The sequence below is a fragment of the Dicentrarchus labrax genome, unplaced genomic scaffold, assembly GCF_905237075.1.
Source record: "Dicentrarchus labrax unplaced genomic scaffold, dlabrax2021, whole genome shotgun sequence".
NCBI lineage: Eukaryota > Metazoa > Chordata > Actinopteri > Moronidae > Dicentrarchus > Dicentrarchus labrax.
In genome coordinates, this window is record NW_026136704.1 from 34,129,028 (window position 1) to 34,154,593 (window position 25,566).

Genomic DNA, 25,566 nt, shown 5'->3' on the forward strand with positions numbered 1-25,566 from the left:
TGTGTGTGTGCGTGAGAGTGTGTGTGTGTGTGTGTGTGCGCGTGTGCGTGAGAGTGTGTGTGTGTGTGTGTGTGCGCGGCCGTCGTCGTCCTCACTTCCAGACTTTGACGATGCCGTCTCTGGACGAGGTCACGATGAAGCCCTGTGTGGTCTGGAAGGTGGCGATGTCAGTGATGATGTCATGGTGTCCCACAGGGAGGGATTCTGGGCCGCGGCGAGGAGAGTCCTCCACCACGCCGCTCTTCTGTTTACTGTGGATCTCCTGCAGAGACAGGAAGTGGTTTTAACCTCGGTGACGGTCACAGTGTGCAGTGTGTGTGTGTACCTGTGCAGTGTGTGTGTGTGTGTGTGTGTGTGTGTGTGTGTGTGTGTGTGTGTGTACCTGTGCAGTGTGTGTGTACCCACCTGTACGACTTCAGTCCCTTCGATGATCTTCCTGCTGTAGAGGACAGACGGACAGTGCAGCGAGTCGTTGGCTCCTCCCGCCACGATGTACGACCTCTCGGGATACGCCAGGTCCCAGAACCTGAACCACAAAACATTTAGTTTAAGTGTCTGCTGCTCCTGAAGGTGAGACCGACGCTTCAGATACCGTAAAACTTCAGTTCCTGAACCCCCCACTGGCCTTTATTGGGGGCAGGCCTTTAATTAACAGACTTTATGATGCTTCAGAGTCTCTGTTGTTCAGTGTGAGTCTGAATGAATGAACATTAAATGAATTAAAACTAGTTCAAGCGTTCGACCCGGTTTTTATACGTCCAGATAACTTCTATAAAATCCAGACCAGGCCTATATTGGAGACCTGCCACACCAGGCTGTTGTTATACTGTAATTCACATTGTTCTGATTCACTCTTGTGTTTCTGTTTGTGTTTGAGGAGAATTTCTCCAGAACCTCAGCGAGCAGCAGATGTTGTGATGCTGCAGGGAGGTCAGGAAGTCTGTCCTGTCCTCAGTGATTCATTATGTGGGAGCGAGTTTGGACCAGTCCTCTCCGTCTGTCACTGCAGAACCCTCCTCTGTGCTGACTCTTGTTTTAATCACAGTGATTGTTTGAAGCTGTAATACTTCTTTATTTGTCGCTTTGTCACATGTAGAACAGATGATGAGATTCTCACAGACGCCATTTATTCTGTTTTCATGTTTATGCATCATTTCATGATTCACTGGGTCCAATCTGACAGCGATCTACTTCACTGGTTCCCAACCTTTCTCCTTATGGGAGCCCCTTCTGTCAGTGAGTAAACTGACTATATCAAACATTATATTCAGTAATAACAGCAGAGAACAACTGATAAACTGAACAATAAGTATTAGTATTATTTTTTGGGAAATTACGCGAAAAAAGTCGTAATAATACGAGAATGCCTCAGCCTGAGCCCAGCAGCAGCTGTTTGTCTCAGTCCTAACGTACAATCAACAGGTAAACTAACATATTGATCATTTTGTTGTGAAACAGTTTTGCTGGTTGAGCCAACAGGCTGACAGTTCTCATAAAATTACGACTTTATTCTCGTAATTTCCCCCCCAAAAAATTCTCTCTTAGTCTGGCCGTCGTAGAACAACGTGTAAAACCAGAGATCTGTAAAAACATTTATATAAAATATACTACTTCAAATAAAATTAAGTTGGATTATTGTTAGAAAAGGCCCTGAGTGTGTTCTATGTGACAGTTTGTGGTTTGATGCAGGTGGTTGTTGTTGTTGTTGTTGTGGTTGTTGTTGTTGTTGTTGTTGTTGTTGTGTGTCTGGTTCAGACCTGATCCTCATGTCAGATCCAGCAGTCAGCAGCAGAGGGTTCCCGTCAGCAGGACTGCAGTAGATCCCGTGAACACTGTGAGGAGACGGCTGCAAAAGAAAATCAGTGTGCAGGATTTAGCAGCATCTAGCTGTGTAGTTGCAGATTGTAACTCCCTCGCATCACCCTCCCCTTCCAAATTAAACTGAAACTACGGTGGCAGCTGTAGAAACATGACAGACTCCGATAGAAGTAGATAAAGAAGAAGATGTGTTCATTAGCGTAGAATCAGGTGATTAAACACTAATGAACATACCTATGGATGTTATATACGATAGTCTGAATGTTATTATTCAACCGGTTTCCTGTTTCTGTTTTGGGGAAAATTGATGTTTAAAATGTGAAAGATTTGACACATTTGTAGAAGATGTAGTTTTTATAAAGTATAAAAGTGTAAATGATGCAAAGTATTAAAAGTCTACAGCACATAAAACCTTAAATGTCTCCAGCTGTGTGAAGTCTGATTCCTTTTTATTTTATTTGACCTTTATTTTAGCAGCGAGAATCTCTTTTCAAAATAAGTTCTGTCTGTGAGCAGAAGCACATAGTTTCACATAAAACAATAAAACATCAGGACATTAAGACAAACAGCATAAACAATGTCTCTAACAGGCTGATAACAACGAGAGTGGGAGCAGAAACAGTGAATTCAAGATTTATTGTCGAGTTTTAAGGCCAATTAATTGAACATTTTTCAGTGGCAGAAATTTTATGCTGGTTTTAAAAATTCTAGACAACAAAATTGGCAGATATATTTATTTTTTACTGTTTTCTACACGCACACGCACACACACACACACACACACACACACACACACACACAAACCTGCATCTCAGACAGTGGTGGTGCAGAGCTCGCCCACAGAGTGAATTTACGATCGCCGGTCTCCATGTCCCACATGGACACTTCGTTATTCCCCTGGACAGCTGCAGACAGGCGGACAGACAGACGGACAGACAGACGGACAGACAGGCGGACAAACGGACGGACAGACAGGCAGACAGCTGAGGTTAACATGGTGTTTCTTTACTTTAAACAATATAAATGAGTCTATAAATGAACTTCATTACATTGAACACGTATTTTAATACGTAATATTGCGACTCACCTGCGATGACAGATGATTGGTAGAGCGGATGCATCAGCAGGCGTCTGATTCGTGCTCGCGCTGGGTGGGAGTGGTTTGAGATGGGGAGCTGGAACCTCATATCCCAGCAGGCCATAGTGCCGCTGCTCGTACCTGCGGAGGACACAGGGAGCTGGGAGGTGAGCACAGACACACACAGACACAGACACACACAGACACACACACACTCTCACACACAGACACACACAGACACACACAGACACAGACACAGACACAGACACACACACACACTCTCACACACAGACACACAGACACACAGACACACACACGCAGACAGACACAAACACACACACACACACACACACAGACAGACACAGACAGACAGACAGACACACACACACACACTCTCTCACACTCTCACACACACAGACACACACAGACACACTCTCACACTCTCACACACACACACCTAGGCAGAGCCAGCACTGGTGCATGTCAACGGTGAACGAGGTGATGAGTCCGAGGCGGAGGTCGTGGCGGAGCGTCCAGGCGTTGGAGTTGGAGCGGAGGTCCCAGCCGACCAGCGAACCGTTGACGGTGGCGTACGCCAACACCGACTGTGCGCCCGAGTTAAAATGGTGGATGTCGACCGCGCAGCCGTCCTCCTGCAGGTCCAGAGACCTGAGAGAGCGAGGACGCACAGAATGAGACACTTCATCCGTTGGGACAAAGCTTCTACCTGTGGACTGTACCTGTTCTGTTACCTCGTCTGGAAGGGCTGAACTTTGGGAGATTTTGGGGGCTTGTTCGCTTCGACCGCCAGCAGCTGGATGGAGCCGTTGTCCGAGGCCACCGCCAGGTAATGCGACCCCTGACAGAAGGTCAACGTCTTCACGTGGCCGCCGATACGAGAGTAAGTCAGCACCGACCTGCATGGACACAACAGAGCTGTGAGCGTACAGCGAAGAGCCAACAGAGTCTCACGGTCCAACGTCCAACCTTAGTCTGTTGATGTGATTCACTGTATTATGTCATAATGTTTACTTACTATATTTCTTACTGATATTTTTATACAATTCTCTATTTATAACAATCTAATATGCTTAACAGGTTTCTTTGTTTTTTACAAATTCAGTGTTTCCTTCTCCCTGACTCGGTGTACTGTTGGACGAGGCTGTTAATCAGACAGTGAAGGTTCTGTAAATACAGCTAGTGTTCATTAATAATATAATATAAATAAAGTTTGACATAAAGCAGTGATGAAGGTGTTGTGTGTATTAAAGTCCACAGAGTTGTGACTTGTGGTCTTCAGTAACGTGGTGCTGACCGTCCGCTCTCTGGTCTTGTTCGCTCACCTGGTGGTCGTGGTCTTTCCCTCCATCTTCTGACTGTCCCAGACCTTGACGGTGCCGTCGTTGGACGCCGTAGCAAAGATGGAGTGTTCGTCAGACACTCGGATGCGGTTCACGGCGGCTTTGTGCTCGTGGAGGTGGGCGACTAGCAGCCCTTTAGGATGCCACCCTGAAACACACGAGTACAACTCTGTGAGCCTTCAGGAGACCAACCTGCTGGAATAAAACTGAAGAATCCAGATCACTTTAGGTTTAGTTTAAACAGGTTTTGGTCTGAGAGAACTTTCAAGGGTTATCAATGGAACCAATACAGAATCTAATAACTAATGTTTCCTGTAAACAGATCAGCCTGTATCCTGTCTAACAGTGAGTTACCCGGTGGAGGAGGTCGGCTCTCCCACTCTGCGCTCTCCATCATCTGTTTGGCCATGCGCTCGGCGCTGCACTGCTCCCTCTTCTGCTGCACCAGCTGCTGCAGCTCCACCTTACAGGTGTTGATGCGGCGCTGGTAGGCGGGGCCGCTCGCCACTGACTGCAGCACGGGCACCGCCGGGGCCACGGCGCTCTTCCTGATCTGACTCGCCGGACCGTCAGCAGCCTGCAAAACACATCAGTTCCTTATTTTACCCAATGGTCAACAATCAGGCGTCAAATCTTTTACTTTGACTAGAACTCATCAAAAACCATCATTTATAAATGCAACCTACATTTCACCTGCAGTCCTTCTAGGATTTTACAGGCTTTGTTTTGGATTTCACAGCAGCAGCTTTTCTCTTCAAAATAATAACTTCTCCAAATACAATCGGTCCATTGGGCCTGGCACCCTAATGAAGCTTCACAACATTTAAACAGCAGATCTTGGCACTCTAAGAGCCTCAGTGTGGAAACTTGGCCCAGACTCAGACTAACAGTTCAGGGGTGCAACGGGACTGAAGGTCGAAGACGTTGTTCAGCGCGGGAACAAAATAAGAACTACGTGAAAAATCTGTGCCCTCGGCCAAAAACATAAAGCCAACAGAACACAAACATGAGTCAAACGTTCACTAACAGCTTGTTTAATAAGGAGCTGAGACACAGAGCCAAAACCTGTTAAAGCCCATTAATGGTCAAATAAAAACCAGTGCTGGAATTTAACTAAGTACTTGAGTTTTCTACTTATATGTCACATATATATATATATATATATATATATATATATTATATATATATATTTTATATACTATTATATATATATATTTTACTTCACTACTTTTACCTGACAGCTATTTACAAATCAAATATGACGTTTGTTATAAATTAACAGTTTCTGATGAATTATTCCCATCAATCTCTATCGGAGATTCGATTGATCACACGAGACAAAGATTTGACTTCACGTCTTCTTAATGATGAGTTTCTATATAAATATATAAATTGATGTCAGTTGTGTCAAATATTCCCTGGTAGCAATTCAAATGAGACATTAACGTAGTCTTCAACATTACAGAGAAAGATGAACTGAAAGATGAAGGCAGGTAAAAAGATGTCATTTTACTGACTTTAATCTTTTTTTCAACTGACCTTTACTGCAGTCGGCCACCAGGGGGCGACTGCAGTAAAGGTCAGTTACAGAGGTTGGCTCTGTCATGTCGTCTATCTTTATATATGTTGATGATCGTGACGGGTACTTTTAACAATTCATTTTATTTAAAAAACAACAACTTTATGGTTTGATTTTAGTTGATTTATATTTATTTTTACTGTTTTCTCCCCTAATAGTCTCTGTCAGTCTCAGCTGGCTCCGACCAGGACTGACTACTGGTATAATCTAACGACTGCTAGCCGACCAGGACAATCTTCAGCCGTAGCAGCAACAGGTTTAAACTCGTTAAATGTACTTTAACTTATGTTAAATAAGACTTTTTAAGACCATTATGAATGCAATTTAAGATCTTATGTCCATACTGGCAAAAAAAAATCGTACGATGGATATGAAGGAAATGTCAATTTTGTTTTGTAGTTGCTGCAGAAAGATTACGTTTTTCCAGACTTTAACTTTAACTTCATGCATCTGATACATATTAAGACCTGTTGAAATCATTGTAAGATGTACAGATTATTGGATTGTAGACTGTATAAGACTCAGCAGACACCCTGTGTAGGTGAACAGACAGATGATAACTGTATCTAAGTAGACTGCAGGATCATTTACTAGAATAATCTCTCAGAGATCCGACATGTGGCTCTAAAAACACAACCTATTAACACATTTAAGGTAATAAAACTCTTCTGGAGTGCAGTGTTAGTGTGACTGTGCCTCCGGCTGTACGGTACCAGTCCCAGACAGACCTCATACTGTAAACATCAATAACTCTCCAGCACGCCTTCCCCTGGGCGCAGTACCAGAGTGATGCTCTTACCGTGGTGGTCTGGGCGGAGGGCGGCTCCTGAGATCCAAACATGCTCTTCCACTCCTCGTTCATCGTCGAGTCCTGCTTCGTGTGCTTCCTCGCTGTGGGAGACGACAACAACAACAACAGGTACATAAAAACAGGATGTCACAATTAACTAACAGGTCTACAAATGTTCTCTGCAGAGACGCCACCACGTTCTCCACAGATGCTCTTCCATAAACTGATTATAATTTGGGAGAAATGTTCATCTGGAATCAAATTCTGGATCTTGTAGTACAGTGGTTCCCAACCTGGGGGGAAGCCTGTTAAGACTGTACGATTGTTAAACAATTAATAAAAACATAATACAGACAGAAAATTGAATAAAAAGTTCCTAAAATTATCAGTAAAACTCATCTCTGATCGATTCACAGGAAATAATCTGTTCTCAGTTATTATGTTTATCAGCACATATTAAATATAATATGAAATATCCATAAAATATTTAATGTAGTCAGTGAAAGAAAAGGGGCCCCTTCAGGAAAAAGGTTGGGAACCACTGATTTAGACTGTAGTGTCATAAAAAGAGAAAATAAATCACATTGTTTGAGATGTTTCCAATTAAAACTTTATGTATTTATGTGAGTGAAATAATGAACGTGGACTGACGTCTGCTAATGTTTCTCACCTTAATATCAAATTATAACAGTAACAAACTTTCAGGACTGAACAGACTCCTCAGATGAACATGTTTCATGTTTTAGGAACACAAAGACAAAGTGATTAATGTGGGAGATACGAGAGGGGAGTCTCTCTTTCTTTAATTCACTCTGCCGACTTACAGAAAACCATCTGGAGCACAGAGTCTGTGGAGATTTACCCACTGACATTAACTATCTGTCCTGCTTTAACAATAACAATAACAATGTTCACTGCAGGAGAAAACCTGGGCTCAACAGAGTAAAGGCATCTATAATAAAGTCTATAATATTAATAACTGATTAATTGTTTGAGCTGTGAGCTCTGTAATGACACAAACTCTTTAACATTGATTGACAATGGAACAACAGGTTTCTCTCACAAGGAGCCGTTACCTTGTGAGAGAAACCTGTTGTTCCATTGTGAGAATGTAAATTCACTCTGGTGTCAAATATTGAGCACACTTGGGAACCCGAACCCCTCACGGCTCTATTTGGACTTCCACCACCCTTTTACAGCTCTATAAAATCACATGTTTCCTCTTATTCAACGGAAGTACGCTCCATCACTACAAATAATGGCTCAGGAATCCGACCAAACCAGAAAGACAAGCCAATCCTGACAAACCGGAAGCCCTTAGAGTGGACAGGCGTTATCCACCCAGACGACGACTAGATAAAAAGATCTAAAAAGAAAGTAAATCCTCTCAGACAGACTTTCCTTCTGAAGCTTCAGTTAAGATTAAATTCTTCAATCTGGGATTCAAAACAACCTCCCTGCCTGAGGGCTGTTCAACTTCTTCCATGCTCTCTCAGCGTGTGGAGGTGCAGGTGGAAGCTGATTGGACAGGAGGCTGAAGTGACTCAGTGTTGGTCAGCTGTACAGTAACAGGAGGGAGGGAGGTATAGTCCCGTCTTTCTCTGGTTTCTCTAGTTCTTTTTTTTTTGTATTTCTGCTTGAAAAACTTTTCGCCGACTGATGAACTTGAATCATTATTTCAGCTCCACATTCAGTCCTCTTACTCCAAATATCTGAAGCAACAACAGGTCAGATTTCTGTAAACCAACAGGACAGAATTTCCACTTGTACACAACGTTTGTCCTTCCCTGCAGCGCCACCCTCAGGACAAACATTTTCAGCTCAAGACACATAAAGAAATGGACTGCGGGTAGTCAGATGTGGGTTATCTCGCGGGACTATTTTAGTGTCACACAGCTCAATTATTGAAATTAGAAACAGTTCAGAGAATGACACACACCATGAGGATGCAGCTGTTAACACTTAAACAAAGATATGCTGTAACAGTCAAACAAAATCAGACTGTAGGTGATTAAGGGGACATGTTAGACTTTAAAGGTCCCATGAAACAGCTCGGAGATCTGAATTGTATCCTGTGATTTGATGCTTAATGGATTTAAATTTCCAGTAAAAGCACAAAAGCATAAAAAAAAAAAAAAAAAACAATTAAAGGGGCTAAACTTTGGCCCACGATGAGACGGCGGATCAGGATGTGGGAACATGAGGAAACAACATGGAGGACGATGTTTGTAATTCCATGGGACCTTGAGCAGTTACTTTCACAGCAAGAGTGCTGATCACATCAAACTAAATCATATGAAATGATGTACCAGATGCTGCAGCGACGGACTCTGAAATCAATAAAAACATCAACAACATCAAACAGACGAAGCAGATCGACTCCACAAGGCGAAAACACGGCGGCTTCGATATATTTAGCTTCAGGACCCGACAGTAAGGATGTCGGATTAAATGAGGATTAGGGGCAAATCAATTGATCGGGACAAATTTAAACCAATATATACCAATAAGTACCTGGTAGGGGTTCCTGCGTACATTTCTCTACCATTCCGTTTTTTATTTTCATGCTATTTTGGCTGTGTTCAATGAATGAAGCTCTAACCTGCCAAACGTTATTCATTTTGCATTTTGTTTAGAATTCTGGTGTTAGTTCCTGAAATTAGCCTAAAATGGCTAGGCTACGCACAAACTCACACATTTGTTCCTACGGCAGAAAAACTGCCACATTGAAAACCATTGAAAACACCATTTTCGATCCCATGTTTATCTTAACATAAACTAATGTTTTCCTTTATGTTAACATTTCATTTTGGTGGTGAAACTTTAACAGGCTGAACGCAGTGTTTTACTGCCGCCTGTAGTTCAAAGTCTGTTACAACCGCTGACAGCAGCAGCATCACAGAACCTCTGCAGGCTTACAGGATATTTCCAGGAGTTTCTTGGCAACACAGAACAGAAATGACTCAACCGTTATATAATCTACAGATACATTAAAGCCCAGTTTTATTCATTACATACACGTCTTTGGCCACAGCCCATACATAACACTTCAAATTAAGTAGAATTTCATTTTCCAGTAAATTCATCGTCCCACCTTAGTTAGTGAAAGAAGACTTTGTCCAACTTCACAAGTCTTTTCTCTCAGAATGCCAAACTCTGCGTTATAAACTAATTCAATAATAAAAACTATGAGGGGCGAGAACCAAAACAAAATGTGCCTTTGTTTTGGTTCTCGATAATAAAAGTAAGATATGATAAATATTTGATATGCGTATTTCAAGCTGAAGTAGTTCTAAAAGATTGACTCATTTAAAGTGGAAAAAAAATATTGATTTATAAGATTTTTACAGCAGTTTTTGCGAAGGTGGCAGTTTTCTGCCAAAGGAACAGATGTGTAAGTTTTTTTAAAGGAACCCCTAAGGGTTAAATAATAATAATACTAATAATAATAATTGTGAGCCTACAATCTAGGAAGCAAATTACAGCCGTCTATTGTTGGGCTGCCCCAGAAAATACGATTATTGATTAGATTGTTATTAAATTAAATTAGCTCTCTGATTTCTGTTTCACGTGGACTTTAAATGGAAGGAAAAAAGACCTGAAACACTGACCATGGAGGAAGTTCACTGTTCTACAGGTCAGTTTGATTCCTATTGACTATATTTATATTTATATGAATTCATTATGTTTAATCATTAACAGTAGAGTGATACTGTATAAATACCAATGAAAAAAGATCTTGAACAAAAGATAAATATTGTTTCTTTCACCAAAATAAGATGATGTTCGGTGCTTTTTCATTTTCTCCGTGTTCAGAAAAATAAACACATTTTTCTTCATTTGTCTATTTCTAACATCCTGCCGACAGATGTGCCGTTTTCATTCTGCACTAAATGAGTCTCAAATTAAAACAAAACTGAAAAATTCTTACTTTGATGAATCTGTTTAAGCTCAACCTTTCGGCTCATTAATCTTTTACTGTAACTTTCAACCTTTAATACTCAAAATACTAAAATATTCTATACGCTTAAACTGAATTAATAAACTTAAACGGTTTCAGTAAGCTGAACTAACTTTACAGCGTTTAATGGCTGAATAATTGTTGTGTGTTGTTTCTAGGATCATTTTAATGTGCTTGTAACAAAGTCTGAATATCATGAAAGAGCTCTAAAACATAAAACCTATTATTATTATTTTGATTAAAAGTTGACTTAAATGTAATGAATCTTCCCAAATAAAACATTTTGAGTTAAATGTTAAAATAATATTATATATACACACACACACACACATATATATATATATATATATATATGTGACAAATCTAAACTTATCTAAAATAGCTGCCAACACTTGTTTTAACTCCGTCCTCTACGATATATGAATATGTTATTGATATTTAATATTAAATTCAATAATATCAGTAACAGTAGAGAACAGCTAATAAACTCCCTTAAAATCAAGAAGGCCGCACGACCCCTGTGAAAGCTTTGGCGACCCTTAGAGGGGGGTCCCGACCCTCAGATTGGGAACCACTCCTCTACGACTCCACTTTGGATCAACTCAGAAACAACATGAACGTAAAGACGTTTGTTTGTGTGCGTAAATACAGCATCGGGATGTCCATTACCTCTCTTGTCCTCGGCCTCAGCCTTCGGTTTAACCAGGTCGACCTGCCGGCCAGTGATGCCGAGCGTGGCCAGGTCGATGACGCCGGTCTGGGCCGCCTCTCCCAGGTGACTCTGCTCGCCCATGTTGGCTTTGGCCTTGTTGGATTTCAGCATGAAGTCTTTGAGCGCCAGCAGCTTGTCCTCCTCGGCCTCGGTCATCCCCTGAGGACAGAGAGCACAGAGGTGATCATACAGGACTCGAACCGGTTCAAAGAGCACGGTTCTGCTCTGCCAGGACCGGTTACAGCTGGTATTAACAAGTGTCCAGATAGCTCTAAATACAGTGTAAACGACCACAGAGACGCACTGTCTATTTACTTTGTTTATCAGTGTATAAGCATTGGTAAACTGTCCAAAATCACTGAAAACAACAAAAATTACTTTAATGTACATAATGACTTTTATTATAGTTCTATAACTTTTAAAATCCAATAATAACAGCACTCTGCTGTAAATGTAAGCCTGATTATTTGTATTATAGCAGAGTTCACCTGTATTTATAGCTCATTGTTTTACACTGTAAATATCTTTCATAAACTTTTTTTATTACTGTTATTTTACACTTTTTTACAGTGTATGTCAAAAAAAGGAATTTGGTCATTTTTATTAATTTCCAGGTGTTTCCTTCACTGGAAAGCTTTGTCTCTAAACATCCAGGTTTTCCAGGACTCATGGGAAGCCTGAATATTGAGGACAGAAATAACACACAGGGACAACATCTGGAGCAGGTACAGCCCGATAATGGGATTATTTGCATACAGAACAGGGAAGTGAGATCTGATCACCAATCTGATGTGAGGTGCCAACAGACTCTCTCTCTGTTACCGGTTTAAACTCATATCTGTGGGTCTGCACTAACTGTGTGAATAAAGCTGAGTCACGGAATCGCAGTCTGGGAAAGCTGTTTGTGTGTTTGTACAATGTTCCACAGAACTCTGGTTTTTCCTCAGAACATTAAGACAAAAAAAAAAACCCAGCTCTGTTTTCCAGATGGAGCTTTTACAGAAACTACATCTTGTAAGAGCTCGAACCCCTGATGTCAGTGTGGAATCTGGACTCAGTCTGTTGGTTTTTTTCCAGTGTGTGTTTATAAAATATGGCATCTGCAATGTATCACACTGTAAAAAGTAACTGTGGTTACTCAGAGTTTGGTGGAAGAGCCTCCAGGGTTGATGAATCTCATTACAGACGTTCTACAGATACTCCCATCTTGAAGCTTTGTCGGATCAAAGTGAGGAAGAATGTTTGTGGGAGTCTGAGTCAGGGGCTTCGTGTTTTTACCAAGTATTTTAACACTGTGGCCTGGATGAGAAGAATAGTTTCAATGCCTGGTTCCTCCTCCGCTACCTCCCTCTATAAGTGTCCTCTCCTCCCCCAGAGAAACATGCTGAGCTTCACGCTCTCATTATCTCACTGTTTGTACATCGGACTGCGTCTACAGTCAGAGTCTGTCTCTCTGTCTCGGTCTGTCTCTCTCTACGCTTTCTCCTCAGACATCCATGGTGTCTCACTCAGCTTGATAAACTGTTCAGAGTCTCTCACTGTGCCTTCGGGGAAGGTTTCAGATGGAGTCAGATGATCTGTCCAACATGGCGTCCTGCCGTCCAGAGATTTCTGTTTCCCTTCTTTCATTAATAATCTGCTGCTTTCAGGATCTAAACTTATATTTCAGTGGTTGCAGATTTGAACCTTTATCAGTGAACGGTTTACATGTTGTTCACTGTTTCTCTGTGTGTGACCACATTAACATTAACAAGTTACCAATCTGACCCAATATCGGCGTCCGGTGCTGATACATAACTCTTCTATCAGATATCGGACTGACGTCACCGATCCGACTTCAGTTACTTATGAACTATAAAAACATGCAATACTGCAATTTTAAGTCAAAATGTTACAGCACAAGTTAATTAATTAAATAATAAGTTAAAGATATCCAATAATCCCCATATTGTTCCGTCTCCCAGAGTTCTGTGAGTTACACGTCAGGGACGATGCACCGGACCGTGAAACCTGCAGCAACATAACATCAATAAAACTTAATCTTAAAAGAACATGTTTAATTTAGGTTTTGGAGACAAGCAGAAGCCGTGGACGCTGGACGGATTAATTCAGAGGAACAACTGACCAGAAACCAGTTCTTAAAACTTTAAAACTGGAAGAATGTGGAAATAAAGAACAAACGGACAGAATCAAACTCTTTTTCTTTACAGCACAAACAGGATTAATCCAAACAGCATGAGGCGGCCTGCAGGCACACACACACAGACAGACAGACAGACAGACAGACACAGACACACAGACACACACACACACACAGACACACACACACACACACACACACACACACACACACACACACACACAGGCCATATGGAGCCATTTCAGGTAACTCACCACAGCCAAGTTCAGAGCTCAGTGTGGGAAACCTCTGGTAGGAATTCACTGGAAGTGTGTGTCCATTGGTCGGTCTGTGTGTGTGTGTGTGTGTGTGTGTGTGTGTGTGTGTGTCTGTGTGTCTGTCGGTGTGGTGAAACTTTAACAGGCTGAACGCAGTGTTTTACTGCCGCCTGTAGTTCAAAGTCTGTTACAACCGCTGACAGCAGCAGCATCACAGAACCTCTGCAGGCTTACAGGATATTTCCAGGAGTTTCTTGGCAACACAGAACAGAAATGACTCAACCGTTATATAATCTACAGATACATTAAAGCCCAGTTTTATTCATTACATACACACAGCCCATACACTTCAAATTAAGTAGAATTTCATTTTCCAGTAAATTCATCGTGCTACCTTAGTTAGTGAAAGAAGACTTTGTCGTCTCTCTGTGAATGTATTTTTTTAACCACAAGAATCTTTCCAACAGGATTTCATGAGAATTAGCGTCGGAGCTCGAGAAAAGACAGACTTAATGGCAAAAACATCCCTAAAGTCCAGTGAATCCACTTTCCTACCAACAGTCGAGTTTCAAACTAAATACATAGGCGATCTAAGAGAGGAGCTAAAATACAATAACAGAACAACACAGATTATTTACAGGATATTTGCTCATTTTAACTGGAAAACTGGTCTTAAAGGGTTCGACTGAGGGATTCACTGTGAACTCTCTTTACAACATATATCGCCTTTTATTTATTCTAGCTGCTTAATGTCTCATATTTCATTAGTATTATTGTTCTTAGATCAGCTAAAGGTATTTTATTCTTTAATTTGTAATTAATGAATGTGCCCCAGTTCATTTTATGTTTCATTAGTATTATTGTTTATTGTATTATTGTTTTTACTTTGGGGCTTTTATTCTTTGGTATTCTACCTCACTGCTGTATCATTAACCTGGTGCTGGCCATGTAAGGCACTTTGTACCTTTATTTTGAAAAGTGCTGTAAAAATAACCTTTATTATTATTATTATTATTTATTTATTTAATTGCTAACTATTTTGATAATTTATAATTAGTCGTTTAAGAAAAAAACATCCATATTCTCCAGTTTTTTTGGTCCTCTGTAACAGTAAACTTAATATTTTTGGGTTGAGGACATTTTATAACATTTTATAAGATTTGATGGATTAATGGAGAAACCATCAATCAACTGTCTATATTCACCAAATATATTAAACCGTTATGTATTTTATTTGGATTTTCATCTGAAGTGACCTTTAACCTTTATAAAGCTTGTGTTTATTCATGGGAAGGATCGTGTAAAGGGCGGTCCAATGTGGTTCTGTTAGACATTCATGTTGGCTTTCGTCCAAATAAAACTTAACTTGGGAGTTTAATTCACAGGAAATCTGATTATTTTGGTTGTTTTTGTGTTGAGGGGTGAAGAGATCCATCATCATCTGCAGAGTTCAACCAGTAACTGTACAAACACAGAGCTGCTGATTAATATAAAAACAGATTTACTGTAATGCACTGAACAGTTTATTAAGCAGCTGAGGGGAGTTCATGGACAGACTGCCAGCAGCACCGCGGGCCCATCCATCACTTCACTGATTACAGAAACACAATCTTCAAACGTTTTAAAAGATGGAAAAAGTCCAACTTTTTGAACTGTTCTGGTTTTTACCCCGACTAGAATTACTGGTGGTAAGCCAACCAATGAAGAGACAGTTTAGTGTTCTGTCCAACAGTGCACACAAAAACTCACTTTCTGTCTCAGCGACCAAACATATTGTGTAAAATAATAAGTTGCTCTTTAGTGTCACATGTTATATTATATTATATAATATAAAAGGTACAAAGCCTCAGTCAGTGGATGAGACGGAGAGGTGAACGTACTGTTATTTATTGTTTACTCGTTGTGTCGTCACTGTCAGCGTGTGCGTTTCTTAAAATATGTCTAAACTTATTTTGGAGGTGACAATGATCTTTGAGCTTTTGGGTAAAACATGTCACCACATAGGGACGAGAACCGAGAACCGGTTCTAAATTGTCCAAACTTAATAATAATATATTAATCTTAATAATTATGTTGGGGATATATGGGGAAAAATAGGTTCACCGTACAGCTTCACCGTACAGCTTCACCAGGGTTTCATTTTAAATTAAAACCTAACTGGGGAGCCCTGGTGGTTCCAGCCGGAGACCCGGCTCGACCAGAGTGAAATCTGAGCGAGGAGGGAACTTGAGCAGAACGTCCCAGAGAGGCCTTGAACGGAGGAGCGGAGCGAGCAAACAGCTCCGTGAGCGACGGTGGACGCCTGTGCCAAATTATAAGAAATTCCCTCGAGGCGTTCCTGAGAAGAAGAATGTGACGGACAACCAGGCCTCAGCTATCGGCGGCGCGGAGGCATAAAAATGAGCCAAAACCATTTAATGGAAAGTGAATCTGTTCCTACAAAGTCACAGAATTCACATTACAACCTGGAGGAAACCTTCGATAAGTGAATCACTGAGCGTCGTTGTTCTGACCTGTGACAGCAGCTTCTTGAGAAGCTGTGCGATGGCGGGGTCCTCCGGAGTAGGGGCATTCTGGGATGGATCCCGCACGCTTCTTCTGTCGGAGCAGCAGGTGTCGGAAGAGGCTGGCGATGTCTTTGGAGCGCAGGGCGTAGTCAAAGATGGAGCGACTGACCGGCTCCTTCAGCACGCTCAGCAGGACCAGCTCCTTATCGATCTGAGGGGGGGGAGACAGAGGGGTGAGGAGGACGGAGGACAGGTGAGGAGGACGGAGGACAGAGGGGTGAGGAGGACGGAGGACAGAGAGGAGGCAAGAGGAGAGGGGACAGAGGGGAGGGGACGGGACAGAGGGGAGGAGGAGTACAGGAGGAGGAAGGAGGACAGGGAGGAAAGCAGGGGGAGGAGAGGACGGAGGGGGAGGAGGCAGAGGACAGGAGGAGGCGGAAAGGGGGGGAGGACGAACAGGTGAGGAGGACGGAGGACAGAGGGGTGAGGAGGACGAAGGACAGGTGAGGATGACGGAGGACAGGTGAGGAGGACGGAGGCAGAGGGGTGAGGAGGAGGAAGACGATGGTGATGAGAACTCACCTGGATGATGGGCTGGGTGATGAAGGGGTTGAGGTGGGGCATCAGTTTGCAGTAGACGTCGGCCACGTTGAGGTGCTGTGCGATGACGGTGATGAAGCCCACCGCCCCGTAACGGATCCACAGGTTGGGATGACACAGGAACGGAGCTACGGCAACACGGAGAGGACAAATTAAAGGAACATGAAGCTGAAATCAGAGATCTTAAATTGATTATCAAACCAGTTGGTGATGAACTGAACAGCTGTTGGATTAATGGACTGCAGCTGTAGATGTGTGTGTGTGTGTGTGTGTGTGTGTGTGTGTGTGTGTGTGTGTGTGTATCTCACCGATGTCACTGACGAACTCGTAGATGTGAGGTTTCTGCAGCAGTCCCAGCTGACACATGCAGGTCAGAGCGTTCAGAGCTTTGTAGATGACGAACTCCTCGGTGTCGCTCAGTCCCTGCTGCAGCAGCGGCTTCAGGATGGACGAACTCTGCCAGCCGACGTACGCCGCCACGCCTTCAGGACGCCGCCACGGACAAGAAGAGAGCGAGGACATTGAACAGAGACACAATAAACAACTTATTTAATAAATAAATAAGAATGTTTTGCATTAGAAACTAACTTTATGGCCATTTCCAGCAGAACAAACCGACCGATCACCTCTAGAGAACTTTAATTCTCGTGCTCTCTTACCCACGATGCTGTCGAAGAAGGCTCCTCGCAGGTGCCAGTCGTTCTTGTCGTTGAGGAAGGTGATCATGTGCGACAGCAGCACGTCGTTGGCTTTCTGCCGGCCAAAGAAGACGCAGAGGCGCGTGATGCCGTTCTCCATCAGCGACTGTTTGACAATGTTCTCCGAGTCGCTCAGCAGCGTCACCACCTTCTGCTGCACCATCTCGTGCAGCGCCTGCAGCTCTGAGTCGTAGTTCTCGTTGGGGTGGAGCGCCTCCTCCGTGTCCTCGCCGCTCAGGTCCTGTTCTGTGTTCACGTTGTTTTCCTGAACCAACTCCAGGAACCGCAGCGCGCTCTCTGCCAAGTGAGCGATGTTCTCTAGATAAAGACAATAAAGGTCAGAACAGTGTCTGGATTTAACAATAAGAGTGTGAAGCTGTTAATCTTCCTGTTACCCCGCTGATGGATTTCTCACCGTTATTGAAAACATAAAGGAAAATAAGTATGATTTATTCTACACGAAGTCGAATATTCAAACCCAGAAGGTTTTTATGGCTCCAACAGACACAAATATTCTAGATGTCTTTGCTGTTATTTTATGAATATTTCCTGATGCCGTTGGTCTATCTGGAAATGTTTCAGAAGGCTGTAACGTTTCATTCTGACCTGCGTACGCCAGCCTGACGATGGTGGCGTCGTCCTGGGCGAGGTGGGCGATGCCCGGCAGGATGTACTCCGGGTAGATGTTGACGTCGTTCCTCGGCACCTCCTTTACCAGCGCCAGCACTTTGGCCAGAGTGCGCACGGCCTGAGCGCGCACGCGGGGCACGGGGTCATTGCAGAAGTGCAGCAGGTACGGCGTGATGCGGTCGAGCAGGATGTCGACAGCGAGCCGCGGCGCCAGGTGGAGGACGAGCTCCAGCGCCGCCAGCTTGGAGTCGCAGGAGTGCAGCGTCTGCAGGCAGGAGGTGATGACCGACACCAGGACAATGAGGCCCTGCTCCTCCCGGGAGCTCAGCACGCCGTCGCCGCCCTCCGGAGACGAGGAGGAAGAGGAGGAGCCTGGAAGGGATGCAGGTTCTTTTAAAGGGCTGAAGAAAAGGTTTACAGTGTGACCGTCAGAGCGGCTGATACACTCGCTCTCACCTCCCCGCAGGTTGTGCAGGATGTTGTCGAGGTCCTTGCGGATGACGAGCACTCGTTCGTCTGCCGACTGGAAGGTCTCTTTGGCGAACTGAGCCATGTACGGCTGCAGGAAGGTGTAGAAGATGTCGGGGAAGGCTTTCCCTCTCTGCTGCTTCAGATACTCCTCTGCTGTCAGACGCTTCTCCGGCTCCCTCTGAACCATCTGAGCAACCTGAGAGAGACTTTGATTATCTTTCAGAGCTCACAGACATTAAACCTCTGGCGGAAGGAAACACAGTTTTGTTAGAAGAGAGCTCGGCCTCATTACCAGCTCCCGGATGCTCCGGTCCTCGATCTTCAAGAGGACCTGCTCCGTCTGGAAGTGTCCTTTACGATAGGCCAGCAGCTGGGACAGATCGAAGAGAGGGACGCCCTCCGTGAACAGCTCCGCTATCACACAGCCTGAACACACACAGCAGAGTACACACAGTTGGTTCTAATGTTAAATACAGCAGGGTTTCCCGCAGCACTTTGCAGCTAAGGTGGCCGCCTTGGCAACACACGCCTGCCGCCTTGACTACGTCGCCCCCCCAAAAAAAGTAGGCAGAGTGATATGAGCAATACGAGCGATATCCGACTGTCTTTTATACTTTGATGGTCTGAACACAGAAATAGAGTAAAGCTATAGTAGTTTGAGTTTCGTTGTGAGATGAAAGCATGAGTCAGTGTTTCTGTCTATATTTGATCTTTCTTTCTTCTTATTTTAAAAAATATAAAACAGGTAGTCCCCGACAGACACAAAGTACTGACTGCATCTTCCCCCCAAAAGAGCCTCAGCTACAATCAGACTCTTATTTTACATTAAAATATTTATATGTAGGCAAAATTAAAGTGAGCATGCAATGAAAACTTTAAAGAACAAAGCTGGAAAACGAGCCGCCGAAAGTCCGTTAAGTTAACCGGAACACAACAGGAAGTTAGACGGTCTGGCATTCAAATTAAAAGCATATAAAGTGCGACTGTTGTCAGAGAAACAAGCAGCCGTGAGAGGAACCGATCCGACTCTGGTTCTCAGTCTCTGTTCTGCTGCAGTGAAAGAGGTTCTGTGGTATGAATACCTGCAGAGAAGATGTCCATGGCCTGTTTGAGCTCCCCTCTGCTCCTCTGGTTGTTGTTGGTCAGGTCCACCAGCGGCGTGTTCTGGTCGCTCTCCGTGGTGAACATGCTTCCGTCCACGAACCTCTCCGGCGCGATGTAGCACGTCCGCCGCCTGGACGTGTCGAAGAAGTAGTTGAAGTCTGCGGGGTTGTCCTCGGGCAGGTAGGTGGGCTTGAAGCTGGCGAAGTCGGTGAGCAGCACCCAGTTCCAGCTGGTCACCATCACGTTCTCCGTCTTGATGTCGCCGTGGCGGACGCCGGCTCTGTGCGCCTGGTCGACGGCGTTGAGGATCTGGAAGGCGAGCCACCGCTTCTCCACATTGTTGAGGAAGGGCCGGGTGCTGATGCGGTCGTACAGGTTGTCCCGCACGTACTGACGGAACAAGATGGCGGCTTTCTCCGTCAGGGAGGTCTTCTGGAAGGGGAGGCAGTTCTGGCAGGAGTGCAGTCGGATCTTCAGCTCCTCCAGCTCCTGTTTGTAGCTGGTCAGAGGCAGCGACGGGTCCTGGATGGCGAACACTTTGACCACCACCAGGCCCTCGCGGTGCTTGGCCCGGGCCACCTTGAAGAAGCGGGTGCTGCCCAGGCTCTTGTCGTACTCGTGGTCGTGGATGTCTGAGAAGTAGCTGTCCACAGAGAGGATCTGTGACGGGGCGATGCCCGCCAGCTGGTTCCCCATCGCGCCTCCTCACACGTCTGCGGAGAGAGTGACATCAGAGCGGCGTTTAAAGCAACATACAGACGGTTTTCACCTTTCAACAACTCATTACGTTCAATAAGAACAGCTGATGAATGAACAATGAACACAATAATTTAATTACAGACATGTTAAAAGATATTTCTAGAAGCTTTTTATGCACTTTTAAAGAAATATGTTGTTTGTTTGTATTCTGTTGTAAACAATAATATCATTAAATGAATTAAATAAGAGGAGGACGGTCACATGATGCTGGTGTGAATCGTTTGTGGAGCAACAGGCTCCATCTTTACTCCCAGACCATCAGCACCGGATCCCCTCAGGGCTCCTCTCCCCCCCCTCCTCCTCCTCTCCTCTCCTCTCCCCTCCCTCTCCCCTCCCCTCCCTCTCCCCCTCTCCTCCTCCCTCCCTCCCCTCCTCTCCTCTCCCCTCCTCCTCCCCTCCCTCCTCCTCCTCTCCCCTCCCCTCTCCCCTCCTCTCCCCTCCTCTGCCCTCCTCCTGCCTCCTCTGCCCTCCCCTCCCTCTCCTCTCCTCTCCCCTCCTCTCTCTCCCCCTCCTCTCCTCTCCTCTCCCCTCCCCTCCTCTCCCCTCCCTCCTCCTCCCCTCCTCTCCTCTCCTCTCCCCCCTCCCCTCCCCCTCCCTCTGCCCCTCCTCCCTCCCCTCTCCTCTGCCCTCCTCCCCTCCCCCCCCCCTCTCCCCTCCTCCTCCTCTCCCCTCCTCTCCTCTGCCCTCCCCCTCTCCTCTGCCCTCCTCTGCCCTCCTCTGCCTCTCCTCTCCTCTCCCCTCCTCTCCTCTCCCCTCCCCTCCCCTCCCCTCCCTCCCCTCCCTCTCCCCTCCTCTCCTCTCCTCTGCCCTCCTCTCCCTCTCCTCTCCCCTCCTCTCCTCTCCTCTCCCCTCCTCTCCCTCTCCCCCTCCTCTCCCCTCCTCTCCTCTCCCCTCCCTCCCTCCCCCCTCTCCCCTCCTCCTCCCCTCTCCTCTCCCCCTCCTCCCCTCCTCTCCTCCCTCCTCTCCTCCTCTCCCCCCCTCCTCTCCTCCCCTCCCCTCCCTCCCCCTCTCCCCTCCTCTCCCTCCCCCTCTCCCCCTCCTCTCCCCTCCTCTCCCCCTCCTCCCCTCCCCCTCTCCTCTCCCCTCCCCTCCTCTCCCCCCCCCCTCTCCCCCTCCTCTCCCCTCCTCTCCTCCTCCTCTCCCTCTCCTCCTCCCCTCCTCCCTCCTCTCCCCTCCTCTCCTCTCCTCTCCTCCTCTCCCCTCCTCCCTCTCCCCTCCTCTCCCCCTCTCCCCTCCCTCCTCCTCTCCCCTCTCCCTCTCCTCTCCCCTCCCCTCCTCCCTCTCCCCTCTCCTCTCCTCTCCCCTCCTCTCCCCCTCCTCCTCCTCTCCCCTCCCTCCCCCTCCCCCCTCCCCTCCCCTCCCCTCCTCCCCCCCTCCTCTCCCCTCCTCCCCTCCTCTCCCCCTCCCCTCCTCCCCCTCCCCTCCCTCTCCTCTCCTCTCCCCTCCCCTCCTCCTCCCTCTCCTCTCCCCTCCCCTCCCCTCCTCTCCTCTCCCCCTCCTCTCCCTCCCCTCCCCTCCTCCCCCCCTCCCCTCTCCCTCTCCCCCTCCTCCCTCCTCCTCTCTCCTCTCCCCTCCTCCTCCCCTCTCCCCTCCTCTCCCTCCTCTCCTCTCCTCCCCCTCCCCCTCTCCCTCTCCTCCTCTCCTCTCCCCTCCTCTCCTCTCTCCTCTCCCCTCCTCTCCTCTGCCCTCCTCTCCCTCTCCTCCCTCCTCTCCTCTCCCTCCCCCTCCTCTCCTCCTCTCCTCTGCCCTCCTCCCCTCTCCCTCCCTCCTCCCCCTCCTCTCCCCTCCTCCCCTCCTCTCCCTCTCCCCTCCCCTCCCCTCCCCTCTCCTCTCCCCTCCTCCTCCCCTCCTCTCCCCCTCCCCTCTCCTCCTCCTCTCCCCTCCCCTCCTCTCCCCTCCCCCTCCCCTCCCTCCCCCTCCCCTCCCCTCCCTCTCCTCTCCTCTCCCCTCCCCCTCCTCTCCCCTCCTCTCCCCTCCTCCCTCTCCCTCCTCCTCTCCCCTCCTCTCCCTCCTCTCCTCTCCCTCCTCCCTCTCCTCTCCCCTCCCCTCCTCTCCCCTCCCTCCTCTCCTCTCCCTCCTCTCCTCTCCTCTCCTCCCCTCCTCTCCTCTCCTCTCCCCTCCTCTCCCTCTCCTCTCCTCTGCCCTCCTCTGCCCTCCTCTCTCCTCTCCTCTGCCCTCCTCTCCTCTCCTCCTCTGCCCTCCTCTCCTCTCCTCTCCCTCTCCCCTCCCCTCTCCCCTCCCCTCCTCTCCTCTCCTCTCCTCTCTCTCCTCTCCCCTCCCCTCTCTCTCCCTCTCCTCTCCTCTGCCCTCCTCTCCTCTCCCCTCCTCTCCCCTCCTCTCCTCTCCTCTCCCTCCCCTCCTCCCTCTCCCCTCCTCTCCTCCCTCTCCTCCTCCTCTGCCCTCCTCTCCTCTCCCCTCCTCTCCCCTCCTCACCTCTCCTCTCTCCTCTGCCCTCCTCTCCTCCCCCTCCTCTCCCTCCCCTCCTCTGCCCTCCTCTCCTCTCCCCTCCTCTCTCCTCCTCCCTCTCCTCTCCCCCTCCTCCTCTCCTCTCCTCTCCTCTCCCCTCCTCTCCCCTCCTCTCCTCCTCCTCTCCCCTCCTCTCCCCTCCTCTCCTCCCCCCCTCCCCTCTCCCCTCCTCCCCTCCCTCTCCCCTCCCCTCCCTCCCTCTCCCCTCCCTCTCTCCTCCTCTCCCCTCCTCCCCTCCTCCCCCCCTCCCCTCCTCCCTCCTCCTCCCTCTGCCCTCCTCTCCTCTCCCCTCCCCTCCTCTCCTCCCCTCCTTCTCTCTCCTCCTCCCTCCTCCCCTCCCCCTCTCCCCTCCCTCCCCTCCTCCCCCCCTCCTCTCCCCTCCCTCCCCTCCTCTCCCCCTCTCCCTCCCTCTCCCCTCCCTCCTCCCCCTCCTCCTCCCCTCCCCCCTCCCTCCCCTCCCCCCCCTCCTCCCCTCCCCCTCCTCTCCCTCCCTCCTCTCCCCTCCTCCCCTCCTCCCCCTCCCCCCTCCTCCTCTCCCCTCCTCTCCTCCTCCTCCCTGCCCTCCTCCTCCTCCTCCCCCTCTCTCCTCTCCCCCTCCCTCCCTCTCCCCTCCCCCTCCCTCCCCTCCTCCCTCCCCCTCCTCTCTCTCCTCTCCCCTCCTCTGCCCTCCTCTCCTCTGCCCTCCTCTGCTCTCCTCCTCCCCTCCTCTCCCCCCCTCCCCTCCTCTCCTCTCCTCTCCCTCCCTCCCCCTCCTCCTCTCCCCTCCTCTCCTCCTCCCCTCCCTCCCCTCTCCTCTGCCCTCCTCTCCTCTCCCCCCCCCTCTCCCCCTCCCTCCCCTCCTCTCCCTCCTCCCTCCCCCCTCCCCTCCTCTCCCCTCCTCCCCTCCTCCCCTCCCCCCCCTCCCCTCCTCTCCTCCCCCTCCCCCTCTCCTCTCCCCTCCCCTCCTCTCCCCCCCTCCTCTGCCCTCCTCTCCTCCTCCTCTCCCCTCCTCCCCTCCCCTCCTCCCTCTCCCTCCCCTCTCCTCTCCCCTCCCCTCCTCCCTCCCCTCTCCTCTCCCCCTCCCCTCCTCTCCCTCTCCTCTCCTCTCCCCTCCTCCTCCTCTCCCCTCCTCTCCCTCTGCCCTCCTCTCCCCTCCCTCCTCTCCCCTCCCCTCCTCTGCCCTCCTCTCCTCTCTCTCCCTCTCCCCTCCTCTCCTCTCCCCTCCTCCCTCTCCTCTCCTCTCCTCTCCCTCCCCTCCCCTCCTCTCCCCTCCCCTCCCTCTCCCCTCCTCTCCCTCTGCCCTCCCCCTCCCCTCCCCTCCCCTCCCCCTCCTCCCCTCCCCTCCCCTCCTCCCTCCTCCCCTCTCCTCTCCCCTCCCCTCCTCCTCCTCTCCCTCCCCTCCTCTCCCTCCTCCCCTCCCCCTCCCTCTCCCCTCCTCTCCCCTCCCCTCCCTCCCTCCTCTCCCCTCCTCTCCCTCTCCTCCCTCCCCTCCTCTGCCCTCCCTCTCCTCTGCCCTCCTCTCCCTCCCCTCCCCCTCCCCCTCCCCTCTCCCCTCCTCCTCCTCTCCTCTCCCCTCCTCCCTCTCCCTCCTCTCCCCTCCCCTCCCTCCCCCTCCCTCTCCCCTCCCCTCCCTCCCTCCCTCTCCTCTGCCCTCCTCCCTCCCTCCCCTCCCCTCCTCTCCTCCTCCCTCTCCCTCCCTCTCCCTCCTCCTCCTCCCCTCCCCTCCTCCTCCCCTCCTCTCCTCTCCCTCCCCTCCCTCCTCTCCCCTCCTCTGCCCTCCTCTCCCCTCCTCCTCTCCCCTCCTCTCCCCCTCCTCCCCTCCCTCCTCTGCCCCCCTCCCCTCCCTCCTCTCCCCTCCCCCTCCTCCCCCTCTCCCCTCCTCCTCCCCCCCCGTTACCCGTTGGTTCCTACCGGGTGATGACGATGTTTCTCCTCCGTGTTGTGCTTTAACCTGTTAGCAGGTCCCTGTCGACGTCCCTCCGGTTCCAACGGTTGCTAACGGTTGCTAACGGCTCCTAACGGCTGCTAACGGCTGCTAACGGCTGCTAACGGCTGCTAACGGCTCCCAACGGCTGCTAACGGTCACAAACTTCAGCCTCAGCGCGCGGTAACCGTCTTCATGTCCCTCGCGGTGCGCTGGCTACGACCGCCGGCCTGCTAGCATCCCGTTGAGCCGCCGGTACCGAACCGGAACCGAACCGGAACCGCGAATATAAACAAACAGAGGCAGCAGCCTGAATCACTTTGCTAGCTAGTTAGCTGGGTCCAGCTGTTGTTATGGTTCCGGGTCACACCGGAAACGGAAGAACTCGCGAGAGCGCCCCTGCTGGTCACCGTCAGTTATTACAAAGATTGTCTGTTAACAGATGAACCACTCTGTAAGAAATAATAATAATAATAATAATAATAATAATAATAATAATAATAATAATAAAGAAAATATTAACTAAAACTAATACAACTCATAATAATAATAATAATAATAATAATAATAATAAAGAAAATATTAACTAAAACTAATACAACTCATAATAATAATAATAATAATAATAATAATAATAAAGAAAATATTAACTAAAACTAATACAACTCATAATAATAATAATAAAATAATAAAAAAAAAAATAAAAACTAAAAAACAAAAATAAGAAAATAT

At 47.9% G+C, this 25,566-nt stretch overlaps 1 protein-coding gene across 1 annotated transcript; it reads right to left on the minus strand.

The window, feature by feature from the left end:
• Window positions 1-25,194, minus strand: pik3r4 (phosphoinositide-3-kinase, regulatory subunit 4). The gene is given in 21 exon segments (XM_051399289.1): window positions 1-262; window positions 406-526; window positions 1,758-1,846; window positions 2,623-2,723; window positions 2,906-3,037; window positions 3,354-3,565; window positions 3,649-3,813; window positions 4,240-4,405; window positions 4,612-4,834; window positions 6,636-6,727; window positions 11,257-11,458; window positions 16,210-16,263; window positions 16,265-16,414; window positions 16,786-16,931; window positions 17,112-17,285; window positions 17,463-17,819; window positions 18,108-18,503; window positions 18,588-18,798; window positions 18,895-19,028; window positions 19,685-20,419; window positions 24,822-25,194. Coding segments are annotated over 20 exon segments (4,014 nt in total). The 5' UTR covers window positions 20,403-20,419; window positions 24,822-25,194; the 3' UTR covers window positions 1-91.
• Between the last annotated feature and the right edge of the window lie 372 nt (window positions 25,195-25,566).